Source organism: Fusarium solani (assembly GCF_023522795.1).
Source record: "Fusarium solani strain SB1 chromosome Unknown bctg00000000, whole genome shotgun sequence".
In the NCBI taxonomy this organism is placed as follows: Eukaryota; Fungi; Ascomycota; class Sordariomycetes; order Hypocreales; family Nectriaceae; genus Fusarium; species Fusarium solani.
The window spans coordinates 405,533-424,582 of record NW_027072157.1 but is presented as its reverse complement, the minus strand read 5'-3'; the positions used below and the strand labels follow the sequence as shown (position 1 = coordinate 424,582).

Below are 19,050 nucleotides of genomic sequence, written 5' to 3'. Positions count from 1 at the left end.
GTTATGACTAGGCAGGTTTCTTTTATACCGCCGTATACTAACTATTACAAACGTTTACCAGTGTAGAGCCATTCCAGGCTGAAGCATTGAGAAGGTCAATACTCGTGTCAATGCTAACATTAGTCTTTTACTCCAGATTCATTGAAAGCAACAACCATATCCTACCTAAGGCTGAGCTAGAAGAGCAGGTCCAACAGGACAGGCAACGAAGACTTTCCTACTGCGGCCCCCCCCCCCCTCTCAGGCAGCGACCATCCCCGCAAAGTCTGATCTCCTCAAGGGGATCTTTCTGGGTTCCAACTTGATTCGAATTGTTTCGAGAATCATCCGCTTCGGCCTCTTAGGAGGACTTTGCTCATGATTCCCATTTGTTGAGTCGGTGGGCATACCAGCGAAGGTCAAAATTGGTTGGACTTGTTTGTAGCCAGCTTTCTATCAATCGATGATTGGCATTTGATGGCCAGCATAATAATTCTCTTAATAGCTTTCAACCATTAAGATATGAGCACAGGTGAGACCTTGGTCAAGATCCCCAACTATTGGACTGAAAGAGTCTCTGGTATGTCTAACTGGGTTCCCTTTTATTTCTCGGGACTTGAGAAGAAGGCAAGGCTTGATCAGAAAAGTCCGGATCTTTCCTTGTTTATCATGGATTTGCGGACCAGCAGCTGTGAAACATGATGGTGTCTGATGTAGGGAGTCTGACAATCGAGTCTTGGTGGTGGTGACTGGAGCCAATCAACATCATGATGCAGCTTCACCGCAACTCAGCTGTGACAACTCAGATATAGATACCAGACACAAGTATACCGTAAGCCAGAGGATAAGCCCAGGATGCCTTTTCATACATTTGCAGTAATTGATCCGCGGAAATAAGCGTGTGGCATCATCAGATCAACAGTCCATCTTCCAACTCGTTCAACCTCGCTCTCGGCAAATACAAACAATCCGACGTTCAGGTTCGCACTCGCAACCCGAGGAGAGCGAGCGAGCGTACTTGAACGAACCAATCAGGTGATTGTATGTACGACTCTCCCTTGCTTCTTCGGAACCTACGGATATGACAACGTCCTGCACGGACCCCAGTCCTTGTCTTGGCCCTTTACTTTGCCAATTGAGCTTCTTCTGATCCATTGTTGAAACGCCCGCCAGTGACATTCGTGTTGCTTGTTTTGAAGCTTCTGTCAGACAAGCTTTTCCGCATGCAGTCTGTGTCAGCCCTAGGATAAGGGGGCTATTGCAACGCCCTCCCGCTTACACAGAGATGCGGAGTTGTAGCCAAGTCCGCAGGCTGGGCAGGGGCTGTGTATGAGTTGATGGTGGTCATGTCATGCCATGAGCAACATGCCGAGGCACACACAACTGATAACAAAACTCCCCTGGTGTTCTCTTTTTTGCATCGCGATCGACATCATGGATGCATGACAGTAGTAAAAACGCCGTTCCCGCGGAGAGCGAAAGACGGCGTTTCCACTACCGGGCCGCCGATGCGTTTAATCTCGGAGGGACGGAGTCGTATTCGAGGCCGAGCCGCCGATGGGTATCCACTGCCATGATGGATCTTCAACATTCTGTGCCTGCCAAGATGAAGCTGAATATGTCTTGATTTCTTGGAAAAGATCTGAAAGAAAGCTTGAATTGTAGCCAAGAGTGCTCTTGAATCTACCCGCCACACGTGCAACCCTACCAGACTTGATCTAGAGGGCCAAAAGGGAATCTTTGTACTTGGGGTTGGTGACACGCTTTCTACGTCAACGACTCATCGTTAGCGTCGAGCGGCAGTTGGATACCTTTAATGGGGGCCAGCCCGCTCGGGCCCATCCGTGAGGAAGCGAGGGAGGCTCTCTCGCGTGATGTGTGTACTTGGAGGGAATAAGCTTATCGATTCAACCTCGAGGGAGACAGGCTCAAGAATCCTACATGATGTATGTCAGAGTAAACAGCCAACAAGTTGTATCTAGACAGTATATGCAGCCAACAGCATCCATCCCATACCAAGCCATGAAACACGCGCGTATAACTGCGTAATCGACCACGCGAGCAGAGCGAGAGCCAAGTACCGGAACCCCGGTCAATCAAAGTCCACCACCCCCTGCTATTCTCCGTCGGAAGGTAGACGCCCTCTCCCTAGGCTAGGGCGTGCATACAAATGCGATGCCATTGCATTGCGTGTGTGGTGGTCAGGTCCAAGTAAAAAGTAGGTTTGCATCGCCAAGTGTCTCGTGCCTTTTTTCCCCCTTCCTCTTCCCTTTTATTTACTCTGACTATATCTTCTTTCATCCATTCTCTTGGCTTTTTATTACTTCTTTTTTCCCTCTACACTCGTTTCTAGATAAACGGGGGAATCAAGTCTGGTTTTAAGTATACATCATCAACTCGAGACATCTCCATTCCTTGATAAACCTCCAAATCATGCCTGACAACCTAAAAAACGTCGTCGAGCCGGCCTGCAAGTCCCTCCTCCCATTCTCCCCTTCAAGACAAGACCACCAGTAATAACAATTCCTCTCCAGTCATCGTCCTCGCCTTCACAGCAGGATGCCTCATCAACAGACGCCGGAATGACCGGAAAGACTATGCCGACTGTCTAGAGGATGATGTCGAGGCAGGAGAAGCCTATGTCGACTCTCCGCCGTTGAAACCGTCGCTCCTCGTACAACCCGAGCCTTCCGTGAGGAGGAGGGCTCCTAATCTGGTGTTTGTGCTGCTGTCGAGGTTTTTTAATGCGTTTCCCTTTCTGATCGAGATTTGGTACTGGAACATGACTTATTGGTGTGTATATTAATCTCGTTTAAAGTGTTGTGGGTTGCTAACAAGTGTAGGATATATCAAGGTCTTAGAGCCTTTTCTGCAAGAATGATTGCTGGCAACGAAGCAATCTTTACACGCGCCCAAGAACACGCCCTCGAGATTCTAGATCTAGAACACCTCTTTGGCATCGACATTGAACAACGCTTCCAGTCGTACGTCATGACGCAGCAGGCGTGGCTCATGCCCTACCTTGCCAGGATCTACTACTCGCACATCAGCCTCGGCGTGTGCTTCCTCGTCTACATCTACACCTTCCTCCCGCCGAGCACATTCCGCCGCATCAGGAGGACCATTGCCGCTGATAATGCCATTGCGTTTGTTATCGTTACTGTTTGGAGGTGTTCGCCGCCGAGGTTGCTGCCGCAGGAGTATGGCTTCGTCGATATACTGCACAGCAAGGCGGGAGGCGCAAACGCATGGAACAACAACAGGTTCCAACTCACGATAGCGGCCATGCCGAGCTTGCACTTTGGAACTGCGCTCTTCTTTGCCGTCTGCATGTGTCGCTTTTCTCCACCGGTTCATGCGTGTGCTTGCACCGCTTTGGCCCGCCGCCATGATCATCACCATCGTCGCTACCGCAAACCACTTTCTTACCGACGCATTCATCGGAGCTTTGGTGCCTCTTTTGGGATGGAGGTATAACCGCATGGTTCTCATCCTAAAGCCTGTTCAAGATTTCATCTTTGCGCCGTTGATCAGCAGGCTGGACCTTGTTGATCCCAACGCGAGGGTCGTTCCCAAGGCGCTGTGAACGATATACAAGTATAATGCAATTTGTTCTTGTACATACATATACATACATCTAACGGCCGAACTGTGCGTGCTTTGGGTTTCGCTTCGGGCCGTCTCGTTTAAAACGTTTGGGTTTGGCTTTGGGTAATAGAAGGTTTTGCGGCGTAGGCCGAGGTACCGTTTTTGTCTGTGTGTTGTGGCACATTGTGATGTGTGAATGCTGTCATCAGATGCAATATGAAGGCATAGATAAGGGCCTGCTATAGAATAAAAGTCAAGTTGTTAGATAAAGGAAAAGGCCAAGGGCAGATAGAAGCTGGAATGTTATTCCCCTTAACAACATCAACGTGATCAATCTGAGACAACACTTACAAGTCAATAACAAACAAACCAATATTGCTCTACGTTCTACTCGTGTATCATAATCTAACCCAAAAATCTCAATCTATCCCTCCGCCGTTCATCTCTCCCCTTGATCTCCAACTACTCCTTACCAGCAACCCTCACGACAACCTTTCCAAAGTGTCCCCCTCTGCCAAAAACTTGACCGCCTCGTTCGCCGTTTCCATCTCGAATACCTTGCTCACCACGGGCTTGATCTTGTGCTTTTCGTAGAATGCCACCATCTCTTCAAACCGATCTCGAGGGCCGTTGAGGATTCCCTTGAGCGTGACGTTTCGCCTCAGTGCTAGGACGCTGACACTGACCTTTCCTCCAGTGTCTTGCTCTTCTTCTTTTCCGGATAGGTATCCGATGCAATTGATCAATCCTCCAAAAGCAACACTCTCAAAGGACTTGCGCAGCGTGCGTGAACCACCTGTTTCAAAGATAATGTCTGCGCCTCGACCGTTGGTGGCCTTCATGACGGGATCCTGCCACTCCCAGTGCGTGCGGTAATTGATGCCCGTGTCGGCGCCGAGGTCCTTCTTTGCGCGCTCGAGTTTGTCGTCTGATGACGATGTTATGATTGCGTCGAGACCGGCTGCCTTTGCGATTTGTAGACCTGCAACTGATACGCCGCCTGTTCCTTGGAGGAGCACTGTTTCCTTCTTTTTGGTGCCGTCGGCTGGTTGGCCCATCGGTCGCATGCCGTTGATACACATCCAAGCCGTGACGGAAGCGATAGGCAAACAAGCAGCCTCCTCGTCCGACATGTACGCAGGTGCTGGGACGAGTCCATCGGCCGGGAAGCAGCGGTACTCTGTCAGCACACCGGGCAGAGGGAGGCCAAGTCCGGAGGCGAGATCGGCCTCGGTGACTTGACCCGTGAGATGTGTCTGGTTGAAAATAGACATGACGCGCGTGCCGGCCTTGAGTCTGGGTGACCGAGATACGATGACAGTGCCACACATGTCGGAGCAGGGCACGAGGGGGTTGCTGTCCTTGATAGACATGTGGTGATTGTAGTCACCAGCGATGACTATAACCTGTCAGCACTCACCCGACGACTTGGTATCTCAAGTCAACACTCACCTTCAGTATCCCGGTAGTTGAGAGCCACAGCATGAATCTTGACCAAAACCTCCCCATCCTTGGGCTCAGCAACAACACCCTCCCCAAAAGTCATCTTATCGATCCCATCCTGCGCCGTAGTCCACTGCCTATTCGTCTTTGGCAGGGCCTCAGCCTGAGTGGTAGATTTGCCAAACGGCATCAAAGAAGAGATAAAGCTCGCCATGATGAAGGATGACAAGTCCAACTTCTCTTACAAGAATGACGTCGTCACTGTTGATGGATAAGGAAGAGAGAGGTTACCCTATCATGAGTGTTCATGCCCTGACTAGACCGCTTCAGGCATCAGCTGTTACAGGATGGATGCTTGCTATTAATAAGCACCTCAGCTCGGTTATCAGATGCATCACCAGAGGTTAATCGGCCGCAGAGCTGGAACCAATGGAAAGATGGATGCTTTATGTATGCCTAAGGTTGCGGTGGTACATGGCATTAACTTTGATGCCGCTACTAAATTGGGTTGAGATCTCTGCTCTGCCTAACAATTCACACCGGCAAGGAAGGGAAGTCTTCCAGGCAACACACAACGAGGCAAACAACGAGACACTTCACAATGAATCTGCTTCAAATGAGTAGTGATCTGATTCCTTATCCTGCTTGAATGACAGGCCAAAGCCAAGATGCTTGCCGTCATATCAACTCCCTCAACATTCACTAAACGTACACATCCAAGACAAATCGCTTGAACAAAATCACACAACGTATGTATTTCAACAAATGCCAAACAGGCATACATCATGCAACTCAAGCATGCATCTGCACCTCTCTCTCTTAACTCGTCTCCATTTGCCATGCATACTCGACATCTCAAATGCATTCCCAACCTCCACCATCTGCAGATATCCTCCAGTTCAACAAATGCAGCCTCACAAACACCAGAAACCCTCTTCGCACTCTCGTGGCATCTCGCGTCCAGGCAGATCCAGAATTAGTCGAGGGCAAAGAGTTTCCATTCAATCCACACCCATACAAATCCATAACAAAAACAAGAAAAACCAGCGTAAATCAACAACAATGCAGAAATTCCAGGGATTGTAACTTTTTTCTTTTCCAGTCCAACTTGTGTTCCTCCTATCCATCTCTCCTCCCATCAACCCTCTGGGCGCTCGAGTCGGGACTCACGCGCCTTCATGTGTTCGTCTTCGTCGTCGCCGTCATGTCACGGGCGGCGCCCAGACAGGAATTATTTGTTTGGTGGGTATAGTAGTAATTGTAGTCGCCGAGGCAACTCCTCCCATCGCTGGCTGACGCTTCGCACAGCCTGATGAGGAGAAGCCGGTGTAGCTGTCTAGACGTAACGTCGTAAAAGCGTCATAATCGTCAAGTAATGGTCGTAGGTCTTGTCGGGGTACATGTGAGGGTATTCCAGGTTATGTTATGCCCGCTGGCATACGTATCGTGCGTGACCTTCCGTTGTTTGGTTGCCCAGTGTTGAACAGAGTCCTGTATCCTGATATGATATCCCATTTCCATACTCTCTCATCGGGTTGGCATCATCATCAAATCGGCCACACTTCAGGGGCTGCAGCTGCTGTTGTGCCTTCCCCATCCACGTCTCCAAGGTCGTAAAAAAACATTCCCACGTAAAACTATATGCAATGGGGCAAACCCTGAGGTGTCGGTATTACAAGTCGTAAAATCAAAATGCTGTGCTGTACTGTGCTGTGCAGTGCAAATATCGGAATGCGTCGTATTCATTGTCGTCAACCCGTAACTGTACGCGCAGAGCTACCTGGGACCCTCGAGAGTCCAGGTCCGTCAGGTCGTGGCCCATTGACAGGCCCAGGGCGACACACAATCAGTGATATCGCGAGGCGTTGGTGGAGCTGGAGCCCACTCGCGCACCGTTGTCTGACGAATCTGTAGAGAGTAAGTTCATGTTCAAAACGGTTCCTGTCTCAGGTCTACATACCGCTGCCGCGCGCAACGTGGCCGTTAGCACGACGTCCGGAAAACCCAGCAGTCGTCTCCCACTCGGGACCGCGGGGCTGTCGCTCAGGGGCACCCTTGGAGTTGCTGCTGGGTCGCTGGCTGCCGATCGCACCAGGGGTGCTTCGCGCCTGGTTAGGAATGGCCCCGGAATCATATCCCAGGTTCAAGCTGCTGAGGCTGCCGAGCAGTGCCGACTCATTCTTGGGGCCAGGAGTACCAGAGCTGCCAGGGTGGCCAGAGGGGGACATGGTACCGCCCATGTAGTCACCAAAGCGAGCTGTCGAGTTGGTCATGTTGTTCATGCCAGCAGGGGCGAGGTAGCTGGAAGAAGCCTGCGAAGGGCTAGGCGTAAAGGATCGGAGGTCGGCAAAGCTCTTGGCGGCGCGCAGGTTGTTGGGGATACCGTTGCCGTCGGGGCTGCCGGGGAGCTCAAGCGTTGGGCCCTGGCGTCCAAGCACGTGCGAGTAGGTGCTGCTGGCGGCCCTGGTCTCGCGATCAGCAGCAAAGTCAAAAGTAGCAGCACGGCTGAGGCCACGCTTGTGCATGTCCAGGCTGGTGGCGGGCTGGTTGTGGATGTTGGCCGTAGGCGAAGGTTGCTGTCGCTTGAGGACGGTAAGCTGTCGCGAGTCGGCCTCGCCAATAGACTGGTGCTCAAGACCCATGTGATGCGCAAGAATGTGAATAGATCGTCGGTGCTCAGGAGCAATGCCAGGAGGGAAGACCAGGATCTCGCGAGAATCATCGCGGCGGAACATAACCAGCTCGGTATAAAACTCGAGAGTCTGAGGGTCATTCAAGTCGATATCTCCTGCCGGAGTTAGCACCATGCATTGAGTTTGAGAGACATCTGACTTACCGAGATGAGAGGTACCGCCCCTTTGCTGCTGAGTTTGCGAGAGACCACCCAGAGACTGAATGGAGCTCTGCTGGTGCAGCATAGGGGCGCGGTGCTGCTCCTCAAGCTGGCCACGGCGCTCACGCTTCTCGCGCTCAATTCGTTCCCGCTCAGCCTCAGGGAGCATCTTCTTGTATTCGACACGAAGCTTGCGACCATGGACGTCCATACCATTCATCGCCTCAATCACCATGCGAGTATCCTCAGCAGACTGAAAGTTGGCAAAAGCCAGACCTCGGAAAACACCATTGTCGAAATGATAGTTGAACGCATAGGGTTGCGGGAGATGCATCTCCAGCATTATGGAGGCAAGAGTCTCCTTGCGAACCGCAAATGGAATGTTCTTGATCACAATAGCCGTAGGGATGAGCTGGTCGTTATCCGAAGTCGTCGATCGAAGATCGGTCGGAGAGCCGTGAGAGCCGGGGTGGTCAACTCGGAGACCACCGTTTGACATGGGGTTGTTGTTGATCCCGCCTGAAAAAGGCTGAAGACCCCCATGAATGCCAAGACCACCGTGGTCAGTCCAGTTCTATCTCCGCGTAAGCTTGGTCACGTCACACATCATGGTGAAGTCACATACCTGAGGAAGAGCTGCTCGTCGGTTTACGCTCCTCTGTCGGCCGGGGCCGTTGACAGCGCCGTTGACAGTCGCGACGCCGCTTGTGTTGTAGCTCCAGGCCTGGCCATTATCCAACATGTATCCCTGCATCCCACCAGCCATGCCGTCCATACCACGGGGGTTGTAGCCTCCCCCAAGTCTCTCGGCGGGATAGAGGGCGGATGAGCCTAGGGGAGCGTCGAAGGGGCGCTGTGACTGACGAGGAAGCGAAAGGCCTGCGGCGAAACTACCGCCGGCGGCATATGTCGGCCTCGACGAGCTAGGGGAGCGACTGGTTGACGTCCCGTAGTCGAGGTAGCCCATATCGTGTGGTTGTTGTGTCATGGTCCTTACTGACTCCAGCGTGGCTAATGACTGCTGTCGTTCCAGCAGATGACTCTACCAAATATCTCGAATGCGAGGGTATATGCAGGGCGCCTTGCTCACTGTGCAGGGCGAAAATCAAGGTCGCGGGGTATCGACTAGGTTTCGGAAACGATAGATGGGTAAAAATGCGGCATCAAATCGTTAGGGCTCGTGGGTCCGAAAGTCGTCACGGTCGTGAAGCGGTGAGGTCAAGAGAGGGATGGAGCGAACTGGACACGGGGCGGATGACGGGGTATGATGTGCTGCCTGATATATCTCGAGCTGGCGAGCAAGCTGGATTGCACGAGACGCAGCTGCGACGGCAGGCGACAAGCGACCGAGGGAGAGCTTGTAAGCGGTTTGGTTGGGTGGTCGGTGTGAAATAGAGGCCGGGCCCAGTTGAAGCCTCAGCCAACAAGAACAGCGCGACGGTCGAAGAGGGCACTATTGGGTATGGTATCCTCAAGTGGCGACAACGGGGGTGGTCAAGAAATACTGTACAGCCAACGCAATGAAGGAGGCCGAGACGAAACGAGTCCCTGGATTTGGGATTCGAGAAGAGTGGCGGAGCAGCGTCAGAGCGTCACGGTTTGATCGCCTGTCGGTCGGTCGCCGGGAGCCAAGATACTCCGTGGGTAGGTAGGAGGACTTTTCTGGCTGGGACTGAGGGAAGCAGGCCGAAAAGAAGCGCCACCAACGAATAAATGTGACTCGCGAAAAGGGGGTCAAGGTTCGCGCGGCCGCCTCGTCCTCTTTTTTTCTTCTTCGGAACCCAAACTCGTAATTCGTCGGCGACAGAGGGGGGAATGAAGCTTGGTGAAGCTTTTTCGACGAGTGAAGAAGAGGGAGGAGGGGAGGTCGTCGACAAGAAAAATCGAGAGCACGAAGGAGGAAGAAAAGAGGAGGGAGGGGGGGAGGAAAGAAAGGAGGAAGAGATGAGATGAGGATGGGGACAAGTGAGTTTCTAACCAAATGTATGTCCGTGATGATCTCTGGAACGGGAAACGGCGGACGGGAGACGGGAGACGGGGGGGTCAGGACGTGGTTGGGGAGGTGACAGCGGTTCCCGTTGCGTGGGAAATAAAATCGGATTGCCCTCTGCAGAGCCTGGCCTGGCACGAGTGGAGGCGGTTTTTTTTTCTGGGATGGGATGGATTGGACTGGACTGTACGCGGACGGGGGTGGGATGGGGTGCACCGTGTGACGCAGCAGGGACCAGGCACTGTAGTCCCTGGAGCTCTCCAGCTGGGAACCTCAGTATTCCACGACTGGCAGCGCAGATGGCCCTGGAGAGCGCAATTTACTGTGGGCCCTCAGCGCTGATGTCTGCCAGAAAGCCCACTGTGGAGTCTGCCGTCCCCTGAGCATGAAAGTACGGTAGAACTCAGAAAGGCTGGTTCCTGGTAGGGGACGAGAGACTGGAGGCATGTATCGCGGTTGACAACCTTGGGTTCTGGCATGTCACGGAGATCGGTTGGCTGATGGATGCACAGAAGCCCCATTTCGACAAGCGAGTCAACAATCATCCATCCATCCATGGGTAGGCAACTCGCCTTGTCTTGCTGCTGTGTCCCGTCATCGAGTTGCTAGGCGCATTTCTCCTTTGTGGGGAGGGACCCCCCCTCCACCTCGACACCTCACTCTTTTTTACAAGGGGGGCGGGCTCCTTTTCTTGGGTGGTGATGACCTGCGCTAGCAAGCTAAAGAAAGAAGCTACAATTTGCATTTTCCGTGATCCACTGGCCAGTAAACCCTCTCGTAGCTGATGGGATTGGATGCTTGGCTGTGCTGTAGAGGCTGCGAGGTACTTCCCGCGTGACGGGTATCCAACGACGACAGCAGCTGAGGTGAGCTCTTGAGGTAGAGATGTCCGCTCCCTGACAGCCCAGTGCGAGCTTCTCTCCTGGTGGGTCGGATATGGGATGCTGGCGTGGACACAGACCATTGTTGTGTGAGTCTTGTGTCGGCTTCAACTAGACTAGATACCTACGCTACCTAGGAATATGCGTGTCTAGGAACATCTCGCAATGAATATTATGTTGTGCATATGTTGCCGCTGTGCATCTTGCCTCCCAGATCCCGCGGCACCCATGTTCCTCTCTCTCGCTTCCATGACTTGCGTAAACCATGGACGGACGACTCATTTTTGAGGGGCCTAGGCTTTAAGCCCATGGCTTTTTGGAGAATGACTCTGTTCTACCGTCTGGCCTGACTCGGGAGGTCCAGAGGCAGCCCGATTGACTCAGTAACCGTCAACATCAAGTCCCGTAATGGATGCGGCTTGTTGCACAAGGTTCGACAAACGGTACATGTCTCATTGCCGAGGTGCATATCAGCTTTAAACCCATGTCCATAAACGACCTCTTTTTGTATCCTCACCACCACCACCGAATACCACACCATAACAGAGATCTTATAATATTGCCATGCACTCACGACCGTCCGGTCTGAAACAGGGCCTCAGACTGATCACAACGGTCGGCCGAGAGGCAGCCTGCACATCGTCTCATATTGAAATGACTGGGTAGCACCGCTGAAGCTGGGGGCTAAGAAAGGGGGGAATGAATGGATCGATGGGAAAAGAGTCGAGATTTACAGTCCCGCTATGTATGCTATTATTACAATTATTCCCCGACCGGGAAAAAAAAGAAGAAATTCTTGGCCTCGCTCACGAAATCTAAACGATCATCTTGCGTCCGCTCCATCTTGCAGCTTCTGGCCCCCTTTCCCACGCGACCCGGCTTCTTCTCCCCGGTGCTGGCTAGTACAGATGCTGCGTTTTTTCGTGTAATTTACACTTGCGCTGGCACTACCTAGCACAAAAAAGATGGAACTTGCATGTGTGGGATGAACCCATTTTCTTCTGCTGTGTTCGCGGCGTGCGCGCGCTCGGGCTTCTCTATTCCATATCGAGATAAATCAATGTCTCTGCTTGCTTTGTTTCTCGAGAATAGTGAACCTTTGCGTCGGTGCCGGATGGGACAAACACAGGCGAACGTACTTTGCCGAAACTTCCATTTCCCACACAGGGGGAATATGACAAGGAGAGGGGATGCTGTATTTCCAGGGGAGAGGGGTCTTTCAGTTGCAGAGGAGATTTGAGATGCCTCAATTAAAATGCATATTAATGCAAATCGTTCCAGCTCACATCCCGTCCATGTCACAGCCACGTGTATGTAGACGAGGCACACACACACAGACGGACGGGACACACAGATCCAGGTGCGGCTCGGACTTGACTTCTTCTGGATCTCTCTAAACCCGCTTCATTTTTTCCCTTTCCTTTGCACGGACGTTACTTGAGCCCGTCGAGGTTGTATCCGAGCGGATGCAGGGCGACTGACGTGACTCTTCCTCTGCAGATTTTCCAATTTGTGTGTCTCTTGTTGTTGCTCAACAACAAGCCTTCCCGAATGCCAGCAAAGCGGCCCGTCGGACGGGAAGCCAATCATTCTTACGCTCAGACTTGGTTGTACAGTGTGAACTCTCTCGGCTGTGCCTCTAGCTTGGCATTGAGTAGTGGGCTAGAAACAAAAGAAAACATTGGGAGATCCCTATCGCCCGTAACCTAGGAGACGACGCCCATCTTTTTCGCCTTTGCATTTCTCCAGTTCATATGTGAATATTCACGTCATTGTCCACAACAAGGCACAAAAAAGATTATCGTCACAACACACACAACTCCGACGATGGATTACTCTTCGTTGCCCCCTTTTGCTTGTCTAGAATTGCCCCTCTTTCTACACCAAGTCTCCAAGCCGGGGTGATCCCAACCCGCCCGCCTGGGCCGTCCTTTCAGGGGGCCTGATCTTTCAGGGGTCATCTCCCCGGTCCTTTGGGTCGCCGTTCGTGTCCCATATCCCAACCGCGAAGGCCAAGGCCCGGCTGGCGGTGGCCCTTGGGGAGACCCGGGTCCCTGGAGATTGGCCACCTGGGTTGACGATAACTGGGAGAGGGGTCGTTGAAGATGGTAGTCACTGGATGAGAGGCGTTGTCATTGTTGCCTCTGTGGTCCTTGTTCCTTGATCCTGTCTGGCTATCCAACGACATTTCTCAGATGGTAGTGGATCGCACTGTGATGAGACAGCTAGAGATTCATCGTATCGTGAAATCGTCACGGAGTAATAACTGTGACAAGTGATTGACAGAACCACCGTCATGGTCGTCAATCACCACTCGGCCGGGCCCCCCTCATCCATCATCATCGTCTCCTTTTCCCCCTCGTCGGTTCAAATTCGAGAAGCCCACTAGCGCGGTACGCCCTATTTCGCCTCGCCCGGGCGTCGTTCCCCTAGAACCGGAGGGTCCTCTTTGCTGGAATCCTTGGGAAATCATCAAGCATCCCCCGGGCGCCCTAGCCTCAATCTCTTTTTGCGATGGCGCCGCCGGTCGCTCGCCCTCCCGGAGATGGCGGCTCCAGAGTCACGCGGCCTTGGCGCCCCTGACTTTGTAAGATGAACTCTTTGTTCGAATTCCTCCAGAAAGGGCCGGCAATCGGATGCTATCCGCGGGTTGCTGAGTGCTGTCGCTCAAATTAGAGTGCTGAGTCCGTCATTGCCCACCACTCTGAGCATCACGGGAGCACGTGTCTTGATAAACCTGGTCAACCGCACCGCAACGCGGTCATGCGACGTCCTTCACAACACCCACCTCTATCAAGTTGACCCAGTTACGCTTCTTTCTTGGATATCATGGCATCACATCACACCGGTAGGTCTGCGTCCGCCCTGCACATGTAGCAGCAAAGGAGCACCTGCTGGGCCTCTCTCCTGCTTGGCGGGGGATCGACGTCAGCCGCACCCATTGCCCCATCCATGCTTTTGAGCCTCACGGCTTGCTTCCAGGACACATTTGCCACCCGAGCTCCGCTTCAAGCAGGTGCTGGGCGAACGCCAGGCACCGACGCCCAAGATTTGCGTGACGACGCCCGAGCGAAAATCGTTCCCAGAGTGCCAGGCCGCCGGTCATCGACCACGCTGCTCTCTGCAGGCCTCCCGTGTTGCCGCCCTCCCGCTCTTGCATATCCTGCAGGTTCGGCCGTCCGTGACCCTCGCCTCCCGCTCCTTTTGAGGTGTACGGCGACGGGATGTCCGGTGCTCGTCAAGCGACGCCGCCGTTCGGAGCCAGCTGACCCCGATCCAACCACGATGTCCGGATGGCCACATCTCTCCGGATTCTGTGCCCAGAGGAGCGTCAGCAGCTCAGGGGTGAAGACGCCTCAATGACGTCTTGGAGGGGATTTGCGGCAAACACTGTGCCAGCTACATTCCATTCTCGTCATGGCTGGCCTTGCGAGATCTTGGACCGCACGTGGCGAGTCAGGTTCCTTTCGATCTGGACAGCCTGCTTCTCAAATACCACATCACGGTGAGTGGTCGGCACGGAGATAAGTGCAGCCGATGTTTTGAGGAATTGGATGTTATGGAGCATTACCTGCACTGATGATGCTAGATTCTTGGTGGTTGACTGACCGACTGAGGCAGTGGAGGCGTTCACCGCTCGTTGCGATCAGTGCAACCTCTTGGCTCTGCAACGTACGTAGTCGCCTAGTTGTTGTGTTGTCCTTTTCTACAACTGAGTGATTCTTTCTTCAAAACTACAGTAGATACAATGGATATATTACGTAGTAGGTGCTCTGGAATTTTCGGGCCTGACAAGCGGTGCAGCCCTATGGATGCATAGTCGGCGGTTACCGAGTTGAGCAAGTGAGCTGACGACTCCTGTCACAAGCCATCTCATGGCCAGAGCTTGGATTGGGCTTCACCGTGCACAGCCTTCTTCACCTGAGGGGTCCTGCCGCAGTAAATGTGCCATCAAGTTTCGTCGTGGTGACGAGTCAAATTACTCATCGTTAAAGGTCCAATGGGTAAATGGTTAAACAGAACTGGCATGAAGTTGACCCGTGACAATGGAATGCCTTAACCTCAAGCCCATACTGCAGGAGTGTTATTCCCCGAACCGAGCAGACAAAGTTTCAGGTACTGCTACGCCATCTGCTGCGCTAGGTCCGTATTATTCGTATTTTAACCCATAAGCAGTGATGGTTTTACAATGATGAAGCAGGCAACATGATTCGATTTTCAACCTGGAGAAGGGAAATTTCAACCCCGACGGACACGGCATTGGGATTTTATGGATATTACTATGGTTAACTCAGCCTCAGCCACCTTGCGCAAATTTTCGTCGGGCAACCGTTAGACGATGAGAAGGAACCGATTCCCTGCAACGGGGACCAATGATATGATGGCTCCTGTAAATAGAACCAACGACAATGCGAGATTCGGACGACGAGGACAGAGACTCGAGTCTAGAACTGCGTACACGAGACGAGCAGGTGTTGATCTTTTGAGAGTTGGTGTTCCCATTTGCTGCGCACACATGTAGGCTGACGGGCTGTTGGTCGCAGATAGAGAGAGTCCGAGTTGTATTATACGAAAAGTCCGAGGAAGAAGCAGCAGCACGCGACAATTCCTGCTCGGATCTACGTCTAGCTCTTATATCGACGAATGACATGCCATCTCTGACAACAAAGTGTGGAGGCAAGCTCCTACAGCCTCTCGCTTAGCCCTGCCCGGCGCACCTTGACGGCTGGCTGCTTCAGGCAAGTCGCCAGGGGACGGCACAGTCGTGAGTGGCCTCATGTCGCTGCAACGGAGCTGACGCGGCGCGCCAATACGCGGCGGAGCGTCTTGGCAGGCCTTTTGGAAACCACTTTTTCTGTGATCTTGAGAGATCCAATCCAATCGAGAACATGGGGACTCGTCGTCTAGGTAGGCTGTTGCTCAGCTGACCCCGGTTGCTTTTAAACCACTGAGGCCCAGCACTTGATCTTGATCTTGGCCTTGAAACTCCTTCTCTTCTGTAACTTGTTTGACAGAAGCTCTGCCCAAGAGGCAGATTATTGTTGAACCATGTATTTCCCAAAACCATTACTTGCGGTGATATCCGCCATCCTCTTCCTCACCCTCTCCGCCAATGCCAACAAGTTGGAACCCGAAGGAGGCGTCCTACAACTCGTCGAGGACGAACCACGCTTCACCTTTGACTACGAAACAAGGGATCCCCACGAAAAGAACTGGATCGGCCTTTACTACGAGGCGGGCCAAGGCTTGATCCCCAACTGGGGCGAGCAGTACACCAAGAACTCAGTCTCATGGAAATACGCACCCAAGGGCAAGGGCAGAGTCACCCTCGAGACCGAGGGACTCAAGCCCGGTCGATACAGTGCCTTCTTCCACGCCAGGGACAAGTACGTATGGTTGGCACCGCCGTTTGACGTCTTCATCACCAAGAAGGAGGAGCACAACCTCGAGTTCGTCGTCGATGAGATTACCCTCCCCGATGCCCGTGGGAGTGACTGGTACAGCGCCACGGTCGCGGGTCTGATTCGAGGCGGTAACAAGGGAGTCAAGTTTTACGACGGCACACCGTTGCCAAACTGGCTTTGGCTTAGCACGGACGGCACCATCGGTGGCAAGCCGTGGAGGACCTCCAAGGGGGCTGAATTCGTCGTCTGGGCCAAGCGTGGTAACTCATTGGCATCTCTCAAGGTCAAGATTGGTGTGCGCAGCCGTACTGAGGTCAAGGTGCCTCAGCTGAGGGTCATGACTTACAACCTATGGTTCGGTGGTGGCAAGTTCAAGGACTACCACGACAAGCAGCTGCGGTTCATCGTCAACTCCAAGGCCGACATCATCGGTATTCAGGAGGACGGCTCGGGCGAACGGGCCAAGGCTCTGGCTGAGGCTCTGGGCTGGCACTACTGGGCCAGCAAGGTGAGCCACAGCATCCTCAGCAAGTACCCCATCCAGACTACCTCGGGCAACATCAACAGGTCGGGCGGTGCCCGCATCGAGCTGGACGGCGACTGGCAGACGGTCAACTTCTGGGTCGCCCACCTCAACTACAAGCCCTACGGACCCTACGACTTTTGCTACAGCGGGATGAAGGCCGACAAGGTGATGCAGCGCGAGTACGACAGCGGTCGACCGATGCAGGTTGAGGATACGCTCAAGGCTATGAAGTACGACCTCCGGAACGCCGACATCGAGCCCCTCTTCCTCGTCGGCGACTTTAACGCGCCGTCGCACCTAGACTGGACCGACAAGCGCAAGAAGAAGAACTGCGGCCAGGGCAAGTTCAACTGGCCCACGTCGATGAAGCCCACCGAAGCCGGCATGATCGACTCGTACCGCGTGGCGCACCCGAACCCGGACCAGGATGAGGGCATCACGTACGGACCCATAACGCCATGGAACAAGGACTGGGGCAAGGAGGAGCCGAATGAACGCCTCGACTTTATCTACTACAAGGGTGCTGGCCTCGAGGTGGTGGACTCGTGGGTGATGAAGCCTCCCAAGTCGGGTCACCCCCTGGACGAGTGGACTTCGGATCACTCGGCCGTCATGACGCTGTTCAACATTAGCGAGGAGGTTGAAATTGGCGATTTGAGGAAGTAAGAGCATATATATCGGAGATTATGTGTTATGAATTTTAGCAATTTATTTACAAGTTCAAAAAGTCATGTTCCATTGTGCTGGTGTGAGCACCTGACATGTCAGATGGTATAGTGATTGGATAGTACATGTTTATTTGTATTATTGAGTCGAGGACGCTCAGGTTATCGTTATGAAGCTCCATTTGCAAATCTAGCATGATAACGCAGTGAAAGCTGGCTTACACCTGCGCAGGTTCGACGGCCCCCTTGACAACCTCATCCAGATCCTCCTGCTGGAGACCAAACCGTTCCATATCAACCACCTTGTGGTTGTAGTTCCCTCCGAGTCCCTCCCGAAGCAGCAAAGAGGACAGCTTCTCAAGGGCAGCCATCATATCCCCCTCCTTGAGCCTCTCATCACACTCCCTCGCAAACTCATCAATATCCCTCTCCTTGATCTCCCAATCCGCATCAGTAGTCCCAGTAACGCGCTGCACACTCTCTAGCATCTCCCTCTGTGAGATAAAGAAAGAGCTGACGTAGAACGGCCTATTCTTGTACACAGAGAGCTCCTCCTCAGGCCGGCTGAGAAGCTCAGCCACAGCAGCGCCGACGCGCTTGAGAGTCGACGTATTGGCCTTGACGTTACCGCCGTTCCAGATCTCGGCCTTGCGTTCCTTGACGTTGATGCCCCAGCAGCCCATCTTGAGGGACCAGTCGAACCAGAGGTTGTTGACCACGGCGATCCAGCTACTGACTCCAAGCTGCTCCACGAGGTCTCGCAAGCCCTTCTTCCCCGATATGATGGGTTGCTCGCGGGTCAAGTCCAGAGCTTCAATGTCGGTGCCGAATTCGGTGGGAAGGATGTATGGCACGCCTGCTTTGGCTGCGGCGCGGATGAACGATTCCTGGACACCCATGGCTGTGGGGCTGAGCTGTAGGATGAGAACGTCCTGGCCTTTAAGAGCAGAGACGAGGAATTCTTCATCCGAGTAGTCACCCTTGAGGACGGTGATGTTATCGGGAAAAGTGGCAGACGAGTCGCTGCGGGAGATGGCCGTGATGGTGTGGATGTTCTTATCAAGGAGGGAGCTCAAGGTGCGAGAGCCAACCGTGCCAGTTCCGCCGACAATGGCAATCTTGCGAGCCTGAAGAGACATTCTGGTGATGTTTGAAAGTGATTTGGTTGTTTATTATGATGATAGTTGTGATGATGGTTGTGATGATGGTTGTGATGATGGTTGTGATGATGGTTGTGTTGTTGGTTGTGATATTGGTTGCTGGTGTAAGTGAGTGAGTGACCTTGAACACCAACAAGCCGATGAGGACGACCTTCTTATACTTCCAAAGCTCTCCGTTATCAAGAAAATTCATCAGATCCATCTCATAATCACAAACCTTTAGTCCGTATTCAAGTCCGTATATAAGTCCGTATCTTCAAGTCCGGGAGATTCGCCCGAAGGATTCGCCCGGACTGTCGTCCGTTTCGGACGAGCTTGATATTCCCCCTGTCCGCATAGCAGTTCAAATTCGACATTACTTGTGTTACCCGCATAATGCCAATGTAGCGTAAACATAGAGTGGTTATTTGGAGATTGTGAAAGCCGTTTCTGACCATAGTGGTAGCCTTCATGGCTGGTAAAATTGAATGGGTTCCGCCGCTAGAGGGTCACACGCAGCAAAAATGGTAGGATAAAAACATCCCAAAAGTTTATAGATAATTAGAGAAACATTAAGGGTATCAGGCATTACATTCTTTGG

General features: G+C 52.9%; 5 protein-coding genes across 5 annotated transcripts; 2 read left to right on the top strand and 3 right to left on the bottom strand.

The window, feature by feature from the left end:
• Positions 1-2,856: 2,856 nt before the first annotated feature.
• Positions 2,857-3,456, top strand: MRS44_000142 (uncharacterized protein; the record flags this gene model as incomplete). The annotated part of the gene is made up of 1 exon (XM_065623695.1): positions 2,857-3,456. One exon carries the CDS (start codon positions 2,857-2,859, stop codon positions 3,454-3,456), a length of 600 nt encoding a protein of 199 aa, XP_065479657.1.
• Positions 3,457-4,049: 593 nt separating this feature from the next.
• Positions 4,050-5,224, bottom strand: MRS44_000141 (uncharacterized protein; the record flags this gene model as incomplete). Its single annotated transcript, XM_065623690.1, has 2 exons — positions 4,050-4,966; positions 5,020-5,224. 2 exons carry the CDS (start codon positions 5,222-5,224, stop codon positions 4,050-4,052), a joined length of 1,122 nt encoding a protein of 373 aa, XP_065479656.1.
• Positions 5,225-6,856: 1,632 nt separating this feature from the next.
• Positions 6,857-8,831, bottom strand: MRS44_000140 (uncharacterized protein; the record flags this gene model as incomplete). Its single annotated transcript, XM_046275195.2, has 4 exons — positions 6,857-6,918; positions 6,971-7,798; positions 7,847-8,417; positions 8,469-8,831. The coding sequence occupies 4 exons, from the start codon at positions 8,829-8,831 to the stop codon at positions 6,857-6,859; spliced, it is 1,824 nt and encodes a 607-aa protein (XP_046129739.1).
• A 6,932-nt stretch (positions 8,832-15,763) lies between these two features.
• Positions 15,764-17,311, top strand: MRS44_000139 (uncharacterized protein; the record flags this gene model as incomplete). Its single annotated transcript, XM_046275219.2, has 1 exon — positions 15,764-17,311. The coding sequence occupies one exon, from the start codon at positions 15,764-15,766 to the stop codon at positions 17,309-17,311; it is 1,548 nt and encodes a 515-aa protein (XP_046129740.1).
• Positions 17,312-17,528: 217 nt separating this feature from the next.
• MRS44_000138 (uncharacterized protein) lies at positions 17,529-18,449 on the bottom strand (the record flags this gene model as incomplete). The annotated part of the gene is made up of 1 exon (XM_065623674.1): positions 17,529-18,449. The coding sequence occupies one exon, from the start codon at positions 18,447-18,449 to the stop codon at positions 17,529-17,531; it is 921 nt and encodes a 306-aa protein (XP_065479655.1).
• Between the last annotated feature and the right edge of the window lie 601 nt (positions 18,450-19,050).